Raw genomic sequence first — 21,390 nt, 5'->3', positions numbered from 1 at the left:
AAAATAGTCTCATTCTTTATCCCTTGTACACATTAAATGACCCATGGAAATAATGTTGGTCAGTTGGTCAGAGTTTTAGTGACAATTGCCTGTTTATGTTAGCTCTTACTGATAGCAAATAAATAAATAAAACAATCAAAGCCATTAAGACCTGAAAACCCTGTGTAAAAATGTATTATAATTAGAATTAGAAGCCAAGATCTGCCGAAGTTAATGAGTTGAACTCCCTGACATCCTGTTAAAAGCCAGCCTTTTCAAAAATAACCCAATATGTTCGAATCTGACCAAGGAATGTGCAAGTGCCAGCAAATCAAGCACTGGTTAACAGTCTTATTCTATAATCTCATGCTGTTAAAACTCTGCTGCTCTGTGGTGCATACTCCTCCCCCACACCAGAGACAGGTCCACAGGTTCCTACACTTACTCTTTCTCCTGGGCCGCCTGCTGGTCCATCATTACCAGAAGTGCCCTGCACAGAGAAAAGAAGAGAGGGAGTCAGCATATTGTCATACCTGCCATTTTCTTGTGAATGTTACATCATCAAAAGCATTGCCATTAGTGACAGACTCGTTATGAGAAACACAGAGTGCATTAGCACAGACAAGTGAAAAGAAAGAAAGTACAGATATTACTAATATCACAACTAACAACATATAATTATATAAAATATAATGCCCTGCAGTAATCAGGACTGTTTGGATTTGGGGTACTATAAAGGGGATAAACTGTGAGCAAGCTCAGTGAAATCTAGAGGAATAAACTGGGCTCAATGAGGCTTAAACTGTGAGTCTGTCTAGCAAGGTCAAGTGAAATAAACCGTGAGCATGCCCAATCAGGTCCAAACTGGGAGTCTGTCCAGTGAAAGGATGTCAGTCACCTTGGGGCCTGGTTTTCCAGTGGGACCTCTTGCACCTCTACCACCACGTGGACCCTAAAATATTGGAGGAATACGAAAAAAATATATAAATAAATAAATAAATAAATAATTTCAGTATTCAAACTTGAAAATGAATTGATATTAAAAGCCAGAAGGCGGATTGGAATCAATTACCGTTGGACCTCTTTGTCCTCTTGGACCAGCTTTGCCTGCCACACCCTTGAAAAAAAAAGGCAAAATTAATTGTCAGAAAGATGTAAATCTGCAATAATTTGAAAATAATTTGCAGTCCATTCCGCATTTAAAAGGCATGTTGAGATCTTGCTTGTATCACACATCAAAACAACACTTCTGCCAAAAGGTTTCGGTCTATAAAACCAAGAACAATAGCATCGAGCTAAAATTAATAAATAAATTTGAAAAAAGCAGAGTTAAAGGATCCCCTTCGGCAATTCACGGTTTAAACAATCTACCGGCTGACACGCAGCCTCCCACTGCGTATCTTCAAGTTTGAAGGAAGAGGGCCTGTCTGACAGAGTGCAACGGTATGTGCCCTGTGGGATTCTGGGTAATAGGATAAATGGCAGATCTCAGATGTGCGCGCTATATTACATCTGGGGCCTGGGGATGGACGTGTTGCATATATGCTGACATTTCCTCCGCCTGTTCCACCCTACCAAGCCTGACCCTCTGTGGGGAAACGCCAGACAGCCCTTTTGGTTGGACATGACAAGTCAATGCTGAAATCAATCAGCACTGAAAGAACAATTGACTATGGGATGATATATCTCATTAAAATGTGATTCATGTGATTTTGTTTTGTGTCCTTGTGCCAGAAAACAATATTAACAATGTACTCTGTAGGACTTTAACCAATAATTTATTTCACATTTCATATTGAATTTAAGTTAGTTTATTGGTTTTAATAATGTATTGACTTACCACATACATAATGTTTCACACTTCCAGGAAATCATCCAGCAGACTGATAATGCATTTTTAACCAGCGTTAAAGCAATTTTATGTTTAATTCAAAATGTCAGTCTGACAGTAGGATAGTCCACTTCTGAGAGGGGTAGTGGTACTCAAGACCAGTCTTAAGACCACATTTTGATGGTCTTCGTCTTGTTTCGGACTGGTAGTTTTACTTGAAATCACTCTTGGATACTAAACATTGAAGATTTGTTTTGTCCAGGAATTAGGGGCATATAGATGTGCAGGTTTAATGGTTGTGTGCAGGTGCTGTTATGACTGTCTGGTGTGATGACTGTTTACTGTTTAGTACTTTACAGGAGTTTAAAACCCAAGAAACTTGTAAAAATTCAATGACATAGTCATAATAATTGATCAATGTCTGGTGTATTGAATTTGACCATTTGTGTTTTTTCTTGGGTTAGATTGAGACAGTGTCTACTACAGCCTTGCTTATTTATTCAGATCTAGTGGCATTTAAGTTGAGATCATTTCTACGGACACATTTAAATCAACGTATCTATAGAAATAAGAAACTGCTATTGAAATGAAATAGACTGTATATATAGGAGGACACTATAGTTCAATAATATTCGATTAGGACTAATTAACACCAATGGAATTACACCCTCCCTGCCAGTGTAAGCAATGCCAGTAATACATAAAGGTCCTAACAATGCAAGTTGACAAATCAGTACACTGTATTTCATGACCCGACAAGTACAGCACAACTAATAATAATCAGTTTTAGCATATGAAGGCCTAAATTCCAGACTATTTTTAGTTGAGTGGATTCTTGTTCAGGTTTTAAAGGCCTTAGTAGTTACATAAAATGGGGATAAGAAGCTGTTGAAGGTGATCAACAAATCTCACAACCACTGTCAGCATCTTTCATTTTCCCCGAAAATAGTTGAAGTCAACCATAATTTTTCTAAATTAGAGGATTTTCAAGAATTCCTTGGCAGCTGACATAGCCTTAATTGTGCAGTGAGAGCTGATGGGTGGGTCTGCACAGCATTGGCTGTGAATGGCATCAATTATGACAGCGTTTGTTCTTTCGACCCCTGACACAAATGCATTTGCGTTATGAAGCTACTTGTTGCTTGTTCAGGGGAAACAAACCCACAATGCAGACTACTTACCCTCCCTCCTTTCTCCCCGTTGGCTCCTGAAAATCCGGGGAAGCCAGTGGAACCCTGCAGATCAAAAATGGAAGAAGAGGAGGCTCAGAGTCGCCAGGCTTTTTATTCTGTCCTAAGCATTCACTCAGGCCACTACAGGCTGTGGGACCAATTTAAACCAGTGCTGTTCTGCACTGAATGCCGAGCCCTGTAGGCTGGCACAGGGTCACACAGTCTGCCCCCATTCGGAAACTTGAAATACTTAACTTCAATGGCCATTAGCTAGTTACTGTACTTACTGTAGCTGGACAAGGGTTTCCAAACCTTTAATTATTTCAGTCTTTTCTTTAAATGGTAACATTTGGCAGCTTTAACTAACGCCCTCTACAGGCTACAGTGCCGTGGGTATTTAGCACACTGGTACAAAGGAAGAAAGCACATCTTACTGTATTTTGCAAAATTAATTTTAAAATGTAATTATCGGGCACTACATGTTCTTTATAGGTAATCACTGCACAGACAAAACAAGGAGCTTCACAAAAACCCACCGCAGAATCAGATTCACGGCTTACAAGGAGTGAGAACTGAAAAGAGCTTACCATCGTACTCTCAGTCCAGGAAGCATTGAAAGCATTAACAATGTCATCAATGCACAGCTTTATACTTTCCTTTGAATACAATTTCCTGTACATAACTGTACACGGAAATGGCAATTTAATGCACCGTTCCCCAACACAGAAGTCAGATATAAATAAATGTGCCTTTTTGCACTAAGAACTCCGAAGGCATTGACAATGCCTTCAACTGAGAAATTGCGTTACTCAAAATCCACCTCTCAAAAAAATAACACAAGGTTGTAATTCAGAGCTCCCAACAGCTTTACCTTTATACAGCCCTTAACAATCAAGTATGCTGACATCTTAAATCCACGAGCCCCAGTGTATGCCATAACTGCATTTCATTCCACTTCTTTCTGTGTCAGACACAGGTAGTATGTTTTTCATTTCTCATTGTGTCAGACACAGCTAGTATGTTTTTCATTTCTCATTGTGTCAGACACAGCTAGTATGTTTTTCATTTCTCATTGTGTCAGACACAGGTAGTATGTTTTTCATTTCTCATTGTGTCAGACACAGCTAGTATGTTTTTCATTTCTCATTGTGTCAGACACAGCTAGTGTGTTTTTCATTTCTTTTTGTGTTAGACATAGGTAGTATGTTTTGATATCACTGAAATGTTTGCTGTCTCCATACAGACAGTGATAAAAGATCAGAGCACGGTGGCTCCGACAGCGTAAGGACTGCCAAAGCATCTACTAGCTCACAAGCATCAAACTCCAGTCTTGGGAGGCCATAGTGTCGGCTGGTTTTCTCAGCGAAGTGTTACATTTAAGTCATTGATTGGCTAAGGAATCCACACATCGTGTTCTCAAGGCTTAAACTGGCAACTGATTGAAAGGAAACCACAAAGACCTGCAGACACTGCGGCCCCCTTGGGATTCAGTTTGACACCGCTCTAGCTGCATACTCTTTTATCAAATGCATACAAAGTGGCTTTAGTGGTTCATCCTTTTAAGGAATTTCATAGAAATGCATTTAAATGATATATTGAAACATCTGAAAGCAGCAAGAACGTATACATTTGTTCATAGTAAAATGTTGCAGTATCATTTCTGATCAAATATATTTAAATTAAATATATTTCAGTATGTTTAGTTTCTGTATAGGATCCTGATAACCTACAGGGTTTCAGAGTTGCAACATGCCCTATGGTCTGACTAGTGCTGTGACTGGCAGTCCTGCAGAGCAGGACATTAGGCCTCTAGTACTGAGATAGTGGGAGGCAGGGATTCCATTAGCTGGGCTCTCCTCGGCTCATTGTGCAACAGTATCTCCTCTGAAGAGCTTCTGCATTGTGCCTGAGACAAACTGTCATCAAAGTGATAAAACCTTTGCAGGCGGAGTGCAAATGTGTATCTGTCTCGCCCAATTCACTTCTGAGCATTCACTGCCAAAACCGTTGGACTACGTGTGAGTTCACAGCCAATCCAAGCCTTTGTTTTCACTGATAGTCTCTTCTTGAAGAGACTGTCGGGTGATATATTCAGGGGTCCCGACCACCATCACTTTATACAAAAGCAGCTCTGAATTCTTTTAACAACTTCAATAAACCTTTGTCAAATTTTCTCAACAGATTTTACAGAACGAACGTTAGCTTTATGATTTCATGATAGGAAGTGGACATTTTAAGCCAAGGTGCAAGTATAGTACGTGTACATCATGATGTAATACATTTTGATAAACGTGTGATACGTTTCTATCCTGATTTACAGTAGCTCTGCATTATTCTCAAAATGTTCTAATGTGATTGGAGTAGAAGGCGTGCTTGGCCAAACAGGTGCAGTACAGCACACATCATGCAGTGCAGTGGCACTCAGGTTTTAGAAAACACCGATTAACATTAACCGAAGATGGAGGGATGTCCATGCTATTATAATGAATTTTACTTTGTCCCAAAATGGTTCTTGAAAAGAAAAGCATCATGTAGATTATGTTGCTTTGTGCCTTCGGAAAATTAAAAGGCAGAAGTAGCTGACAGGGTCCTCGTTAGCTCTGGTGACAAAAGCATTAATAGACAATGTGGCAGATGCTCGGTCACATGACAAACTACTGGAGTGACACCCAGCCAGAGACTAATGCTCTCCACAAGTGCCAAAGAGACTTTATCACCAAGCCCCAGACACACGAGGATGCCTACGCGAGTTTAACAGGGAGTCGACAGGGAGACAACAGCCCAGTATAATCCCAACCGCCAGCCAACTCTGAGCAATCCCCTACGCTTACAGTTAAAATATTAATTTTCCAAACTTTTTTTCCCATTTCCTATTCCTGAGGCTCTGTGCTGTAATTGCAGGTTTTTAAAATGATTAATACAAGGAAATAATGGATTGGTGGATGAAAAGAGACAATGAAAAAATAAGACTGCATGATTTGGAAAGAAAGAAAAGCATGTTGTATGAACCGTAAGGATCAAAGGAAGAAAAGAATGCTTCAATTTTATATCTTTCTGAAGTGGGGGTGTAAGATTAAGCGCCTTTCAGAGCTATGCAGGCAAAGAGAGACACCTACTGGTGAGCCAATATCAATGCATGTATTTGTAGATGGCTACTGTCCGGCATAGCACTGTGACAGATACGTTTTTCTTGTTTATACAGCTAAACCACACAGTCCACCTGAATGTAGCAAAAAATGCTATTCTGTTGATATACAACATAAAATATCCACACAAGACACAATCTTAAATATCCACAATTTCTCACGAATTAAAACGAACAAAAAAAGATTACATGAATCGTGTTGTCTAACCATCTAGCACAATAAAAATTACTTCAGTGAGAAACATTTCAAATACTGCTATCATTTGTAGCTCATAATTTAGGCCTGAGAACCTTGTTTTTGTTTTGCACCTAAAACATCCACTCTCATGCGACTTCCTCTTGTGTTTACATACCTTTGGTCCTTGTCTTCCTGGGTACCCAGGTAAACCAGGAACTCCGAGTTTACCCTGACAGATACACAAAGGACAGTGACAAAATGGAACAAACTGACTTTCGAAACATTTATTTCACCTGAAAATGCATAGCAAAACAGTAAACATAGCAGTTCTGCACTCATATCTCTTCATCTAATCAGCATTCCATAATGCAGACACCAGACACTTGCAGGGACCAGATAAACATGTGTACATATATTTCCTGTACAAATGTTTATTTTTTCCACAGTATGGTCAGTTAGTGTGGGTGAGCACTGAACTTGCTAAACTGCATTTGTCTTGAAACAAACACTTATAGCATTAGCACAAGAGAAATGAACAGACAGAACAAAGAGAGCCGGCCAGTAACATTGGTGAACATACCTTTTCTCCGGCCAGACCCAGGGGTCCAGCCTCTCCGCCAGGGCCAGACCGACCTTTTGGTCCCTCTGGCCCATCTTCTCCTCGTGATCCCAACAGACCAATCTCACCCTTTGAAAACACAGCAAAGAGAGGGATTATTCCCCAAAAACACTTTCACATTTAGGGGTTTCATTGTTTCACTTGCTTGGTAGATACACTGATCCAGCTTACTTGTTTCACAAGTGTTATTTCTTATTTCAAAAGATTAATTCAGGTTATGATAGGATAGGAATCTGATTTCATGAAGGACATTCAGGACACAGGTTGTTGACACTTACCCGGTCACCCTTGAGACCCATGTCACCCTTGAATCCAGGGAAACCATCTTCTCCCTGTAAGCACAAGTGAATTCATGTTCAACTGAAGACCTTTTTCATGACCTTGTAGCAAACCCATACTTCCACTCAATGCCAGTGGATGCTACTGGAGCTGGAAAGTATTTACTGTGTCTGTATAGATTATTGACAGAGTGCGTGATGGTGTAAGTAAAACACAGGCAAATGGAGACGGCATGGGAAAAAGCTTTTATGTGCTTACTCAATCAATATAATACTTATTTATTTTGGCCTGTTGATTTTTGATCTGTTGGCCTAATAGTATGTGTGATCTATTCATTATTTGAAGGTTTGCAATCTATGAATAGAATGTCCAGACAGTAGAATTATGATATAGGTATGAATATAATATAAAATAAATATCTGCTATAAATCTGAATTCTTAGGCTTTTAGACTTTATGTGGCACTAATGCATATATCTATTGTAATTCGTACCCACATGCATGCTTTATTGCGACTTGAACCATGAACCATGCTGACACCTTGTGGTAGCTCTATGAACTGCATGTTTAAATGAATAAATGAATGGAGGACTGTGTAATAAAATTAGCTGCATATAAAATACACAATGGCGCAGGGAATATTCCTTGTTGGTTGTACACTTAATAAACACACTCAATAAACACCTTTTATAATCCTAGTGCTATGGCAGACCACCTCTGACTGGGAACAGAGTTTTCCACGTCTCAGTCAGTGAGAGTTGTATTGCATTAAATCAAGTGACATCTGCTGGTGGTTCTACAGACTGCACCCACACAGGGAATTATGGGCTGCAGTGAGCAGTTTATACACAGATTTTTAACATTACATAGACGCTTATAAACCAGGGTCTAATATGCCGTTGATATTAATAAATTTAATTTGAGATACTATATATAGTTTATTTAGAGAGCCATTTGTAGAGATACATTTGAAGAGTACAGCAGTAATATAATTATGTGGTAATAGTACTTTGGTCTCAGTGTGTGTTCTGTGAGAAATGTGGTTCAGGTTACTTGCTGCCCTCAAATTAGCATATATCATACTATATTTTATGAAAAACATGAGGCTAGTGTAGCCAGCAAGATTTGTTGCCACACTTACTTTCTCTGTACTTTCTGCAAGCTCCAATGTGAATTATGTTACACATGCCAACCATCGTGTTTCCTTTATTATGTTGACTTTCAGCATTGGGAGATATTTCCAAGAGGCAAGCTGCACGGAATTGTAAATTCAACAGCTTCAGAAGTTCATGCTAATGGGAACATATCTTGTGACTTTCAATGACTCAAATGACTGTGAGCTAAAAAAAATATTTATGATCTGCTGTTTCTCAGAAGAAAAAAATTTCCATTAGGGAACATGCTGCCTGTTGATTTACACAAGCAGTATTATACGGATTGTAAAATGTAATTGAGTGATTGTAGGGAGGAGGGATTCAACAACATTTCAAACTACAGAAGGCCAAATGATATACAGTCTGTGTAAGTGTAAGCATGTAGGCAATAAACACAGAAATAACTCTATTACAAAAACTAGTGTCATAATAGAAAACTTTGCCAGATTGGAAATATGATTTGGAAATGACAGCAATCATTAGCCTTTAAAAAGTAAGCCTTAAGAACTATGACTACATGGCAATTACGTGCGCTTAAAAATGTGTTTGGCATAATACCAAGGGATTCAATTTTCCGGCTGAATACTGCTTTGGGTCTTATTGAAATTTCCGCAAGTTTGTGAACCAGTCTGCATAAACTGCTGATCAAGCGAACACATTTCAATATCACTGGTTTAATGACCCTTTTGTCTCAAGCAACTGTAAAATTATAAAATGAATGGTATCAATTACTTATTTGGTACTGACTAAGCCTTTGTGATAGACAGTTAGCCTTAAGTGATAATTTGGGGCCATCCATCTGGTATACTGTGGTGACTAGCAGCTTTATACAGTACATAAGTGTATTGTTCAAATAGATTGGCTCTTTTTATATGATGAGGCTCAGATAATAGACACACTGAGAGAGACCAGGTCCACAGAGCTCATTTTTGGATTTGAAGTGTAAATAAGCTCTGGTCCCATAGACTGTGATAATTCTGATTCATCTATCCCAGCATAATCAGGTTTTCCATGACACTGTATTGTTTGTCTAACCACCAAACAAAATCCCGGCAATGACTGCAGTCAGAGAGCTATAGTTTTTCAGGGGCCTTTACTGTTAACGTACAGATATTCAGCCTGTGCTGAGTGTGAACAGGCAGGGATGTGTATGTCAAAGGTAATGGGTGCTGTCAGAAGGGAGACACTGATCTTAGTCATTATATTCCTCTGTGCCATGATAAGCACTACGTGTGTGTGTGCACAAACTCCTCAGTACATGTGTGTATCACATACACGCATGCATACTTCCCCGTATACATCTCCACACACACACGCAGACGTGCATGCAAAAGCAAACAGTCATGTGCATAGATGCATGTACTCACACATACGAGTGCACACACATACACACGTACTCACACACATATGCAGAGACCCACATACTCTATAGCTGCTTACACCCAGACACATACAATGCCTTTTTTCATTTTTCATATTATACTAAGTAACTCTATAATGTCAAAATGAAAAAGTACTGGGATGTCATAAGAATTATATTATTATAAAAACTACAAAATGACTTATTCATAAATATTTACACCCTTTGTATTACAACTTAAATTGGGCCAGGTGTATCCCAAATAAGTATCACTGGTGTATAGATCTACTGGAGCAGATCAGACCAGTCATGCTGTCATGAATACCAGAGACTCGCCTGTAGAACTTCCAGATGTAGTTGTTAGGAGGTAAAAAGCTGGAGAAGATTATAAAAAAAACAGCCAGGATTTGAAATATTTCAAAACCCAGACACTACCAAAACCAGGCCATGCTACTGAGCTGAGCTACTGTATGAAAAGGGCAAGGTGCAGATCTCTTTAGCTAAAACAAAAAAAAAACATTCTCTTCAGCAGTTCAAAGATTTGGCTTCTATCTTGGTGACAGCATCTCTAGCATTCAAGCATGGTGATGTCAGCATCACGCTGTGGGGTTACTTTTTAGCTGGAGGGATTGGGTAGATTATTGCCATCGAATGCAAGATGGTTGCAGACGAATACAGGCGAAAGCCTTGAGCGCAACCTGTTTCAGTCCGCAAGAGCTCCGCAGTCAGGGCACAGATTCACGCTCCTAAGATCAATGGCCCAAAGGACACCGCAAGAACTACAAAGTGTTCTGTATTTCGCATTGGCCCTGCCAGAGCCCAGACTTAAATCCCATCGAAAATCTGCGGCATGACCTGAAAATTGCTGTCCCCCGATGCTCTCCATCCAAATTGCCAGAGCTGGAGAAACCTCGCATGAAGGAATGAGGAAAAACTTCCAAAATCTAAATGTGCAAAGCTCATTAGACATACTTAAGAAGACTAACTGCTGCCAAAGGCCTAATGACTCTTTTGTGAAGAAGTAATGAATATTTTTGTAAATAAGAAATGTCTTTCATTTCAGAAAGAAAAGGCAATACAATTATTTTTGCACCACAAATGTGTTGATTTATTGTGTTTGTGAAGAGGAAGAAATATTGAAATGTATTTAAAGGAGTAACAGAACAAAATGTTCAATTTTGTTCAATGGTGAACACTTCCTGAAGACACTGTACGCGCACTTCAGCCAACTAACTGGAGCCAGAACCTCTCCCCGAAAATGAATTTGCTTAAGTGCTATGAAAACACAACATGCTGTATGCATGAGCCCCTGATGTACGGGCAGCCTCCCAACAGCGACTGTGCATCGGGCTGTCTGTGGTCGCTCTAACACCACTACGGCTTCCCCTTTTCGCTGACTTACAGGGAAAACTCGATGAAGGGCAAACAGGACAGGCTCACACCACAGCGAGGGTCTTTAGCAAACCACCTGGGGAAAATGGCAGGGCCGTCATATCCATTTCCTTCGCATAATACCTCTGGCTGCCTGAACCGGGGCCTACTCCCGTTGTAATGTAACACAGCTCATTTGAGCCTAATTGACTAAAACTGCTTCAGTTTTGAATGAAAGCTAACCAAACTCCTCAGTCTCTCTACATATTTCCATATGTGCTTACATACCATTCTTGTATCCAACTTGGTTACAACAGAAATATCCCATATATACATACATCCATACAGAGAAAAACACACTCTCAAGTACATACTGTACTCACATGCTCGCACATACACACGTGCACAGACGCATGTACACACTCAAGAAATGAACGCCGACAATAGAATTACCTTTTCTCCTTTCCCCCCCTTAAGACCACGAACTCCATCGGCACCCTGTCAGAGAGAGAGATCACGGTGTCACCCACAGCAAAAATACCACTGAACCACAACCATCACAAGAGCAACAGACGTCAGAGGTACCTTTACTCCACGTGGGCCCGGGTACCCGATGGGGCCTTGCGGACCAGCCTGACCCTGAAAACAATCCCAAAAACAAAGCCGTCAGTTTATTTGGAGACACATTAACACCAGCAACAAGCAACATCTACAGCCACCTCAACCACAGCTCTGTCACCGATCCGATTGTCCAAGAAAATTCAGCCCTCGCTCCTGAGTTATTTTACCGTCGTTGTAGCTGTTTTACTCATCACAGAGGGAACCTGAGATAATTTTCCATCTCCTCAGAGTACCCTTGACATTTTTAGCATTTCGTTTTGTATTTACAGTTATGCTGAATTTTTTGCTGTTGTGACAGCTGGAGCCCCTCCATATGGGGACGTCCTCGTAGACAGAGCACGCTCGCAGACGTGCTGTGACACGCGAAGGCTGTCCAGATGCAGAAACGAAAGGAAAACACTCACAAGAGCACCTTTCTCTCCAGCCGGCCCTTCCTTCCCTGGGTGACCCTATGGAAAAAAAGAAATGAGTAATTCAATAATTGATCTCATTATTCCCAATATGTCATGTTATGTCATTTACATAAGGCTTTGTTTATCCTTGGCCGTCCTGCAACAAATCTAGCGCGTTGTCTTTTCCCCCCATTCCAGGTTCCCATTAGTATTTTGTCAAGGTTAGCGTTCGTAAACCTGGGAGGGGCGATTCTTTTTTAAAATGATGCATGTGGGGCAAACAATTGCCATGTTTCATTTACAAAACAGTGTGAAAAAGACGTATGGCACATGTGGGGAAAAAAAGATGTCTGCTTGATGCATACTTAAAAATAATACATAAATATTAGGTATTATTTTCTCACTAGTGGGAGGAAAGCTGACAACATTTACTGATGGATCATTATAATTTATAAAATGACCAAGGGGCTGTGGCAGGCTGAATAAGGCCTCTGGGCCACCGGTTGAAAAGCACTGCTCTGCTAAATGAGAAATTGTGAACGGTTACAAGGCCAAGAGGCTAAACGGCATATCCGGCTTCCCATGGAAGAATTGTAGACCACATTTTGCACAGAGCAAAACGAATTCAACGTGCCGCCTCTTTTTGCAAATGATTCACAGAAAACCTAAATCTTTACGACGCCCCCGCCCCCCCCCTCCACATGCACAAAAAAAGAGAACGAAACAAAAACAACGGTATGAATTTATAGATGAGTTAACTATGCAGACAGAATGAGCAGTGTGTCCCGAGGGTAACACAGTAAAAGACGGCCAAATTACAACAGTCACACGGTGAGAGACAGACTTACAGGAGGCCCGTCCGCACCAGGCAAGCCAGGGAGCCCACCTCTGCCCTGAGGTCCCTGGGGGGGAGAGAAATAGAGAGAAAAAGTGAGTGAGAAAGAAGGGGGGGGGGGGCGAGAGAGAGAAGGGCAGGTTAAAGGTCAGAAGCAGGAATGGTAGTTTTACTGCAGGAACAAATTATTCCTGACCACTTCTACAGAACAGAACAGAACACAACTCACCTGAACAGTTTGTTCAGATTAGGGTCTACATATTGCAGGAAACTGCAATAGTTTGTGCTTTTGACATTCTATTTAAATAAACAATGATAAATGCTGATTAATTATGTTAATTATAATTCATTGTCTTGATTGAAGTATATGATTTTCTAATATATATGATCATAGTATATACTGTGTGTGTGTGTGTGTGTGTGTGTGTGTGGGTGTGTGCACATGTGTGTTTCTGTGTCTGTGTGGGCGTGTGTGCGTGTATGTGTGTGTTTGTGTGTGTGTGTGTGTGTGTGTGTGTCAGCCAGTAGGGAGCCACAGCTTGAAAACCAATGAGTCTGCTAAAGCACTTACGGAGTCAGCCTGCAAACTGTGTGAAAAAACAGAGGCCATTTGGGGTGGGGGAAAAGCCTCAAACACTCACTTTTTCTCCAGGTGGTCCTATGGGGCCTTGTGGACCAACGAGACCCTGAAACACAGATAAAACTGAGCCGTTTAACATGGTAATAGAGGATGCCACTTGTTTTAGTGATCAGAGCATTTGTTTGAGTGATAGATAATACGTTGCAAGAGAGTAGAGAAGGTCATGGCCCACTAAAGCAATTTATTGATGTTACAGTTATGATGTCAATCTTTTTTCCATAGATTGTCTTAACTTAGTAGAGGCCATGGCAAATAGGCCTGTGGAAGATACCGTATGCAATCTCCCTCCCTGGTCTCCCAGAGGCTTTCCTGATCAGAATTACATGCTTTCAAACATCCCAGAACTGCCAGACGTTATGCTTGTGTGCCCAGCATTACCTTAAAGAGAATTTTTTTTTTTTTTTTTAAAACATGCACGCTACACACATGCTTAGAAAACATGATTCAGACCATCTACAGTCATACTAACCCTGATTGCAACATAGAAATACAGTCAAATGGGTGTTCGGAGATGAACAAACAAAGGTCTCTTTTTTTGATACTCACTTGACCTCCGGGGTTGCCTTGCTGGCCAGGTGGTCCTGATTCTCCTTGAGGTCCCTATGAAAGAAAAAAATGTGATATTCTTTCATAAATGTGATAGTTTTTCAGAAATATTTTCAGTGTGCGTAAATGTCTATTCTGGGTGTGGATGTGTACTTTTGTTGCCAAACAATGGCAATCATTCAGATAAATCATAAATTGTCCATACCCATGACGAGTGTCAAGAGCCGTTATAAAATAATATTTCAACCAAAACAGAGACAAAGCTTCTTCTATTTAATAAAAAATGACCAATTATCAGTCCAAAAACTTAAATGCTGACCAAACAAACCTCCAAAGGTTGTTTAAGGCTGTACAGTTATGTCCTCAGAGCAGGGATTATGCTGTTTTGAGTACACCTCAAACACCCATTATGTTAAAAATAGAATGATTTTGAAAAAATAGTAGAAAATGACAATTTGAATGCTGGAATAAAGTTAATAAAATATGAATCAAATGGCCAGTTCACCACACTGAAACTTTCACAGACAACTTTCATGCACGACTGTCAAATTGCATAAATACATATAATAGCTGGAAATATCTTAAGGAAAAGGAGAACTATTCTGTGTCGGTTGAGTATCTCTGTGGCTAAGGGCTGTTGTATTCAGTCTAATGTCAAACCAATGCTAAGATGATGCCTTCCATCACATTGAGAGGTCACAGAGAGGAGTGAAGTCCCAGGGATTTAAATCTATCTGTGTGGCATGTGTCTGCCAGTTTAACATGATAACCTGTTGTGGACAGTAGTCAGGAGACACTCAACAGGTGTGGCATGTCCACCTATTCAACAGGGGAGCCGTGTAACTGACCCAATCACAGGCCAGAGATTTAAACAATCAAACTTTGTTTCAGGCCTCTTGTGATGTCAGTCTTGTTGCCACTGCAAGCACTCAGTCATTGAAGGTCATCGTGTCAGCCTCTTCAAGTTACAGTGTGCAGCATATAAATATAAATACAAAAGTACTAATTATTGTCATAGCTGTATTACACCAAAAATCATCAGCTTCTTACATTTCATGGGCACCAGAGCCAGAACATTTTTTTTCTTATCTGTGTAAGAAATTAATTTCAGCTTTGAACGTTTTTGTTTCCATTTGCTGTTGTGTTGATGTCTCGCCGTATGTTTTAACACAAGACGTGATTGTTTATTTTGGCCATCAACACAACTTCTAAAAGACTGACAGCATTGTGTGGACAGGCTCTTGTGCGGTAGCCGTCTTAACATCTTTAGCCGTACGGCCACAATCATCTGTTCGTCACGCTCCTCTCCATGAGTCATTGAAAGAGCATTCAGAAGCCAGCGCGTGTTTATTTTCTCAACTGCCAGAGGGAAACATGTGCAAACAACATGCAACCTGACAGGGAAAATGTTGAAATACTCTGTTTATTTGCTTTGTGGCCTGCTGTTTCAACCAAAGACTCTCCAACTCGTTACCATTCCTTTAGGCACAGAAAAGATGCCATTGGTGTAAAAACCCTAGAGGTGTGCCAATGTCCTGCCCTGCATTTACTTTGTAAATATTAGAGGGTGGAACCTAACTGTCGCCCCCAGGTGGCAGGCAGGTGGTAATACATACACAGCAGGGCTTTCGCACAGCCCCATCCATATGGTCGCCAGCATCATTTTTGAAACTGTTTCACCCTGCTTTGAAAGCACTCATGCGAGCTCATGAACTTTGACCTTCCTGGCAGTAAGGTTTGAAAGGGTCGATTATCTGATTATTTGTCTAATGTTTTGAAGCATGACAGTATGAAAACAAAACTTTTTGTTAACATAACAGCGAGCAGTGACATGGCCACTCAAATACTTTCCTTTCAAACTTTTAAGGTAAACTAGAGGAAAATGTACATCCAGCTATGTCATTCTTTGTAAAGAAATAAAGGTCTGTTTATAAATATGCAATCACACATATCTGAAATTACCATGTTTCCTTTTGGACCAGGAGGACCATCAATACCAGCAACACCCTGTGGAAATAGAGCACAGTTGATGGGTACAGGCCAATTTACTGGGCTGGGTGAAGTTTCATGTGAATTAAATTTTGAAAATTATTCAAGTGCACCCACAGGCTGTCCAGGTGGACCAGTAGACCCTCTTGGACCAAGCAATCCTCTTGGTCCCTGAAAGGCAAAAGAAATAGAAATATTTTGGTTACCTAAAATCAAAACCATGCAGGTTGAACAAGGCAAAATCTTGAATACTGAGTTTGAGTCTCGAATATGTTGAGCAGAACGTAAGTGCAACCTATATTTAAGAGATTTGGCAGCTAAACTATGTAGCCATGCACCATAAAAATCCAACAACAATTTAAAAAAAATCATGTCCAGTTGACTCGGCAATGATGAACATTAGCGGCTTAGTTGTTCTAGCTTTGGCTTTAGGACTCCACTGACAAACACAGCTTAACGACAGGCACTGCCATTAGTCTAGATTAACAGGATAATGATGGCAACACACAACAACATTGTAACTGAGAAATTTAACCAAAGTAACCCACATGTGGGAATATGCCATATATAGAAGCGCAGAATGCACAACACTAGTCTAAGACAGTTTCAAGAAGCTGCACAAATCCCAAACAACTACATCATATCACACTGGCAAATGAACAGAGACATCTACAACAGAAGAAAGCAAGGACTAATTTTGTACAATAGAAGAAGAAAGAACTGGCTGTTTTTGTCATTGAAGAAGAATATTTTATAACACTAGAACACCAGTATGTTATATTGCAACTTGTCATAATAGAGATCAGTCAATTTTTTAAATGATGTCATCTTTTAATTCATATCAATGATGAACATATTTGACCATGCAAAAGTTTTGTTCAGGACTCCAACAGTCACGGTGAGACAAATATATCTTACATTAGCTGGAGGACTAAATATTCCCAATATTTACCAAAATTTCACATATTTATGTGAATTCTGAAATTTAAGTGAATGGTAGATTTGATCTTCAGGAATGTGATTCTGTATTTACCAGATAGTGATTTTGTAACATTTTTTTCACCTCTCCTGGGAAATGGTTGTGTGAGAGTGTATCTGTATCTCAAGCTCACGATGAGTCACAGTTTATAGCTACTCACTGTTGATATAAATTGACAAAAGTCACAAACAGAAGAAATGCAACACTGTAGTGTTTTCAGGAGATTATTGGGTGTGCCATGGCATCATGAAGAGTACCTTAATGAGTTGTGGAAGTGAGTGCTTTGCCCAACTCTCTTCAGTCAGGTTCAGATACAAAAAACATGCTTACGCTCTCTCCAGCAAGACCCCTTGGCCCAATCTCTCCATCTTCTCCCTGCAAACATGAAGGGAATTGGCAGTGGTGAGATGGGTAGAAGGATGAGAATTTAAAAAACACTGTTTTTGGAGGGTGGTGTACTCACTCTTGGGCCATCGTCTCCGGGAGATCCAGGTGGGCCGATTGGTCCAATTTCACCCTGAGAGAGAAATATAGAGAAAGACGGGATCCAGTTAAAAACAAAAAAAGAGGTGTTAAAAGTCAGAACTGGAACAGGAATGGTAGATCTATAACAGAAACACACCAATCCTCAGCAGAACAGAACACAGTGCTCCACATGACCACTTTATGTTTTGGGTAAGGTCCAAGAGGAAAACAAATGTTATCACACTGGAAATCTGGAACAGTTTGACACTATTCCTTGCAATAACTACTGATGCCATTAAAGGTGCTTTGTTCCATTTGAAACTATATTTTCCCTTGCCTGACATGACAAGATGGGTTATTCCCAACATTACCGGTTTGGGCCTATAGCATTGTTTAAGAAAATAGCCACTATTTACAGCCCTCCTTTGGAAGGCACACAGCCAAGCCTGCTCAGAGGTGGCCTGTAATTACCCAGAGAAGGATTAGGAATGTAAAGCTGGGCCTGGAAATATCTCTGCTGGAAAGGCCCCTTTCTGTGGTCCCACAATTTTCTCAAACCAAAATTTCTGCCAAGTGCTACTGTCAGTGGTGGTGGTTCTTGGGGAAGTGGGGGGGGGGGGGGGGGGCGGGGGGGGTCAGAGGGTGGAGGCAAGCACTGGGGTAGCTGTCACCATCTTTGGTGTTGGTTTGAATGCAGCCAAGCCAACTGCAAATACATGAAAAAATGCAAGGGATCAAAATTCCAAAATTTGTCCCGCTCATCATGACCTTAGTTTACCCAACGCTAATTATAAAATGCTTTTATGAAGTAAAATTCTGCTTGAGAGACAGCGGAGAAAATTGTTTCAACATAACACTATAAATAGCGAAATAACAAATTGCTCATGTAACACTCAAATGTTAACTACAATTTAAAAAAATAATCTCAACTCTAAAATTGAATAATGAGTTCAAACAGCCATGGGACTGGCAGACCCAGTTGGCGCTGAGCAATACTAATTCTGTATATCTGTATATCGGAATCCCAGTGTTTCAAGGATGAGCATTAGCATTTTTTGAACAATTTTTAACTTACATTTTTAACACATTATATTTACTGCTATCCAATTCTCTTAAACCAGCTTGCATTTCTCAGCCGGACAGGAATTATTTGAAATGCCTAACGTTTTGAACACATGTGGCTTGGCTTAAACGTCTCTACACCTGTGCCTGTCGTCATCATTTTAGAAGAGTTAGTGTTATTTCAGTTGTCTGTCAACTGCTGCTGAATCCTGCAAATGACTAACTGAATTAATTTGTTTATTTTATGAGTGCAGATTTAGAGCTGGTGCAGTGCTAACATGACTAAATGTTTTTGTGGCTGGCTGATTTCCTCACTGGGAGATCAGGCCTATTAAATGGCAGCATCTAAACTCGGGGGCCTAGGCAGATGTTTGTTCCTGTTGACATGTTAAATGGGGAGCGCGGTGAGGTTTATCTGGCCCTCCCCCAGCACACACCAATGCATCCTTCTAGCACAAAAGCCTGCCAAAGAAAAACGCATTGGAAAAAGTTGAGGAGTAATCAGTTAGAGAGCACCACATTAGGACAAGCTGAAACAACAGGCAGATGACGAAGTCGGCCATTTTAGAGATTCTCCTTAATCTAAATTTATTACATGAACATACTGTAAAGCCCAGGGGGAGTCTTTGGACATAATGCACATGTATAAAGCAGTGTTGTGGGTGCCATTGACTTGTTATTGCTCCCTAAAACTAAATGCCTTCCCCGTAGTTCATTTTAAAATATAATGCTCCCTGATTTTTTCAGTGATCAGTCCTGTGTATTGCTCACACTTTTCCTCTATCCCTCATCCCTGCCAGGTATTGTTCTGTGCCTCTGGAACAGCATTTACCACACACACACATACATACAAACCATTTTGTATCACTGTGTACAGTACATACGCGATGGCCCTTGTCACCAGGAAGGCCGGGAAGTCCATCAAAACCCCTGTCACCCTGCAAGGACATGGTAACAATGACATGAATATAAAATACAACAAGACACATACCCAGTTTCTCTGCTGCTCTTCCATCATCAAGGTTTCTGGTGCAACACCTTCATATGTAGCTATGTAAACAATCCCTAGAACAGTAGAAACCAACCCTGTCCCTGGTATCTACCCTCCTAAAGGTTTTCATTGCAACGATAATTTGGCACACCTGACTCTACTAATTAGCAGCTCAATGCAGATCCTTAGCATTGGTATGCATTCTTAGGGTGGGAGTGAAAACCTATTGGACTGCAGATCTCCAGGAACAGGGTGGGTTACCACAGCCCTAGCATGTTTTCCAGTAGAGACAAGGCTAAAGATCCAACGGTTTCAACATACTACCTTCACCAGTGACATAGTGATATGATAATGGATGCGTTTTATACCCTTGTTCTGAAACGTTCAGAATGTCTTTCATATTTTACATATTACTGATGGCACTAAAAATAACTATTGCGCGTGCATGTGTCATTGGTGACATGAGGTACCATCACCCCTCATAGAAAAACAGGCAAAGAATTTGACTAGCTCCCCAAAAAAGAGACCTGAGTCTTTAGCCCTGAATGCTTAGTGGAATGCAAATGCCCATGCAGAATATAAAATAAAAATGACCTATTTTGACTGTATAAGACGTAAAGAAAAGCCCCTCAGACATATTAGAGGTCATACCTTGCCTCCGGACTCTCCTGGCATTCCTCTACCTCCATCAGCTCCAGACCGTCCCTTTGAAAGAATTCAGAATGAGAATCGGACAAACGCAACGCACATACAAAGCACCAAAAAGAATCAGGATCGCTCCTATTAGCATATCATTGTGAGTCTTCCGGGGTGTGAGTTGTCCCCATGTTGTTAAATATGAGGTGAAGTGAGGAACCTATTTACAAATTTTAGACAGGCCAGCTATAAGAACTTTACTGCCGGGTGGGCTGGCATGAGAATACAGAGTTCTGGCTCGGGAATGTGTGTCCAATTTGAGGAGTTTGTCAGTATAAAGAGCGGAAGTCCTGATGCAGGCACATGAAATGGTGGAGTAATCATTGATTTACCATGCCTCTGTGGGTTACAGTGTATTTCAATCTAGACCGGGAGTAATACTAGAAGAACGGCTCTTAAAAGTATGCTTTACATAAACACTCATAATCAATTTGATGCATCTTTTCTATCATTTAACTGGTACAATGTTTGTAACATATTTTACCCAAATCTGCAAAGGAGGTAAGTGTTGCAATGTTAAATAAGTTGAGACTTGGTGGCATGATGAGAAATTTCCCATGTTGCGCTAGCGTGAGTTCGGAGAGAGGCACATGTAAACAATAGTGAACAATGGTGAGTTCAACACTGAACAAAGGTGTCAGTGTCATATGCAATGTGTTTACCCTCTTTCCAGGTTTTCCTGGCAGCCCAGAAGGTCCTTGGATTCCCCTTGGGCCCTAAAACAGACCATAATTGAGACCAGTCCCACATTCCTCTGAAATCTTTTTTGGTGATAAGCACTGAGGATTCCTCGCAAATGGTCATTTTATCAGCACCTTTACATTTTTACATCAAGTTTTACTTTGATCTTTAATGGTAACCATTACTTTTAAGCTTGTTCCACTTTTACTTGCCGTCATTTCTCCCAAAGCAAATAATAATATTCAGGTAGGTAAAAAAAAACAACAGTCCCTCTTACATATTTTTAGTTGTTTTACTTGTAACAGCTGGAGATGCGTGTTACGATGTTCTATTAATTGAGGCTTGTTTTGTTAGCAAGGCTGTTTCAAGTGGTGCCAGTGTGACCCCAGGGAGGAAAGCAACAGGC

The 21,390-nt window shown here is 40.5% G+C and overlaps 1 protein-coding gene across 2 annotated transcripts in view; it reads right to left on the bottom strand.

The window, feature by feature from the left end:
- Positions 1–21,390, bottom strand: part of LOC118230272 (collagen alpha-1(XI) chain-like) — a 105,035-nt gene that overhangs the window by 35,750 nt on the left and 47,895 nt on the right. For both annotated transcript variants that reach the window (XM_035423139.1, XM_035423140.1), the window contains 20 exons: positions 20,966–21,019; positions 20,259–20,312; positions 19,501–19,554; positions 17,553–17,606; positions 17,420–17,464; positions 16,228–16,281; positions 16,084–16,128; positions 14,122–14,175; positions 13,577–13,621; positions 12,949–13,002; positions 12,113–12,157; positions 11,673–11,726; positions 11,541–11,585; positions 7,203–7,256; positions 6,886–6,993; positions 6,481–6,534; positions 2,992–3,045; positions 1,052–1,096; positions 878–931; positions 425–469 (listed from right to left, as the gene is read on the bottom strand). In XM_035423139.1, coding sequence (XP_035279030.1) covers positions 425–469; positions 878–931; positions 1,052–1,096; positions 2,992–3,045; positions 6,481–6,534; positions 6,886–6,993; positions 7,203–7,256; positions 11,541–11,585; positions 11,673–11,726; positions 12,113–12,157; positions 12,949–13,002; positions 13,577–13,621; positions 14,122–14,175; positions 16,084–16,128; positions 16,228–16,281; positions 17,420–17,464; positions 17,553–17,606; positions 19,501–19,554; positions 20,259–20,312; positions 20,966–21,019 — 1,071 coding nt within the window. The remainder of the gene's footprint in view (positions 1–424; positions 470–877; positions 932–1,051; positions 1,097–2,991; positions 3,046–6,480; positions 6,535–6,885; positions 6,994–7,202; positions 7,257–11,540; positions 11,586–11,672; positions 11,727–12,112; positions 12,158–12,948; positions 13,003–13,576; positions 13,622–14,121; positions 14,176–16,083; positions 16,129–16,227; positions 16,282–17,419; positions 17,465–17,552; positions 17,607–19,500; positions 19,555–20,258; positions 20,313–20,965; positions 21,020–21,390) is intronic.

This window comes from Anguilla anguilla, chromosome 6 (assembly GCF_013347855.1).
Source record: "Anguilla anguilla isolate fAngAng1 chromosome 6, fAngAng1.pri, whole genome shotgun sequence".
In the NCBI taxonomy this organism is placed as follows: Eukaryota; Metazoa; Chordata; class Actinopteri; order Anguilliformes; family Anguillidae; genus Anguilla; species Anguilla anguilla.
The sequence above is the reverse complement of the archived record's forward strand: the minus strand, read 5'-3'. Positions and strand labels throughout refer to the sequence as shown.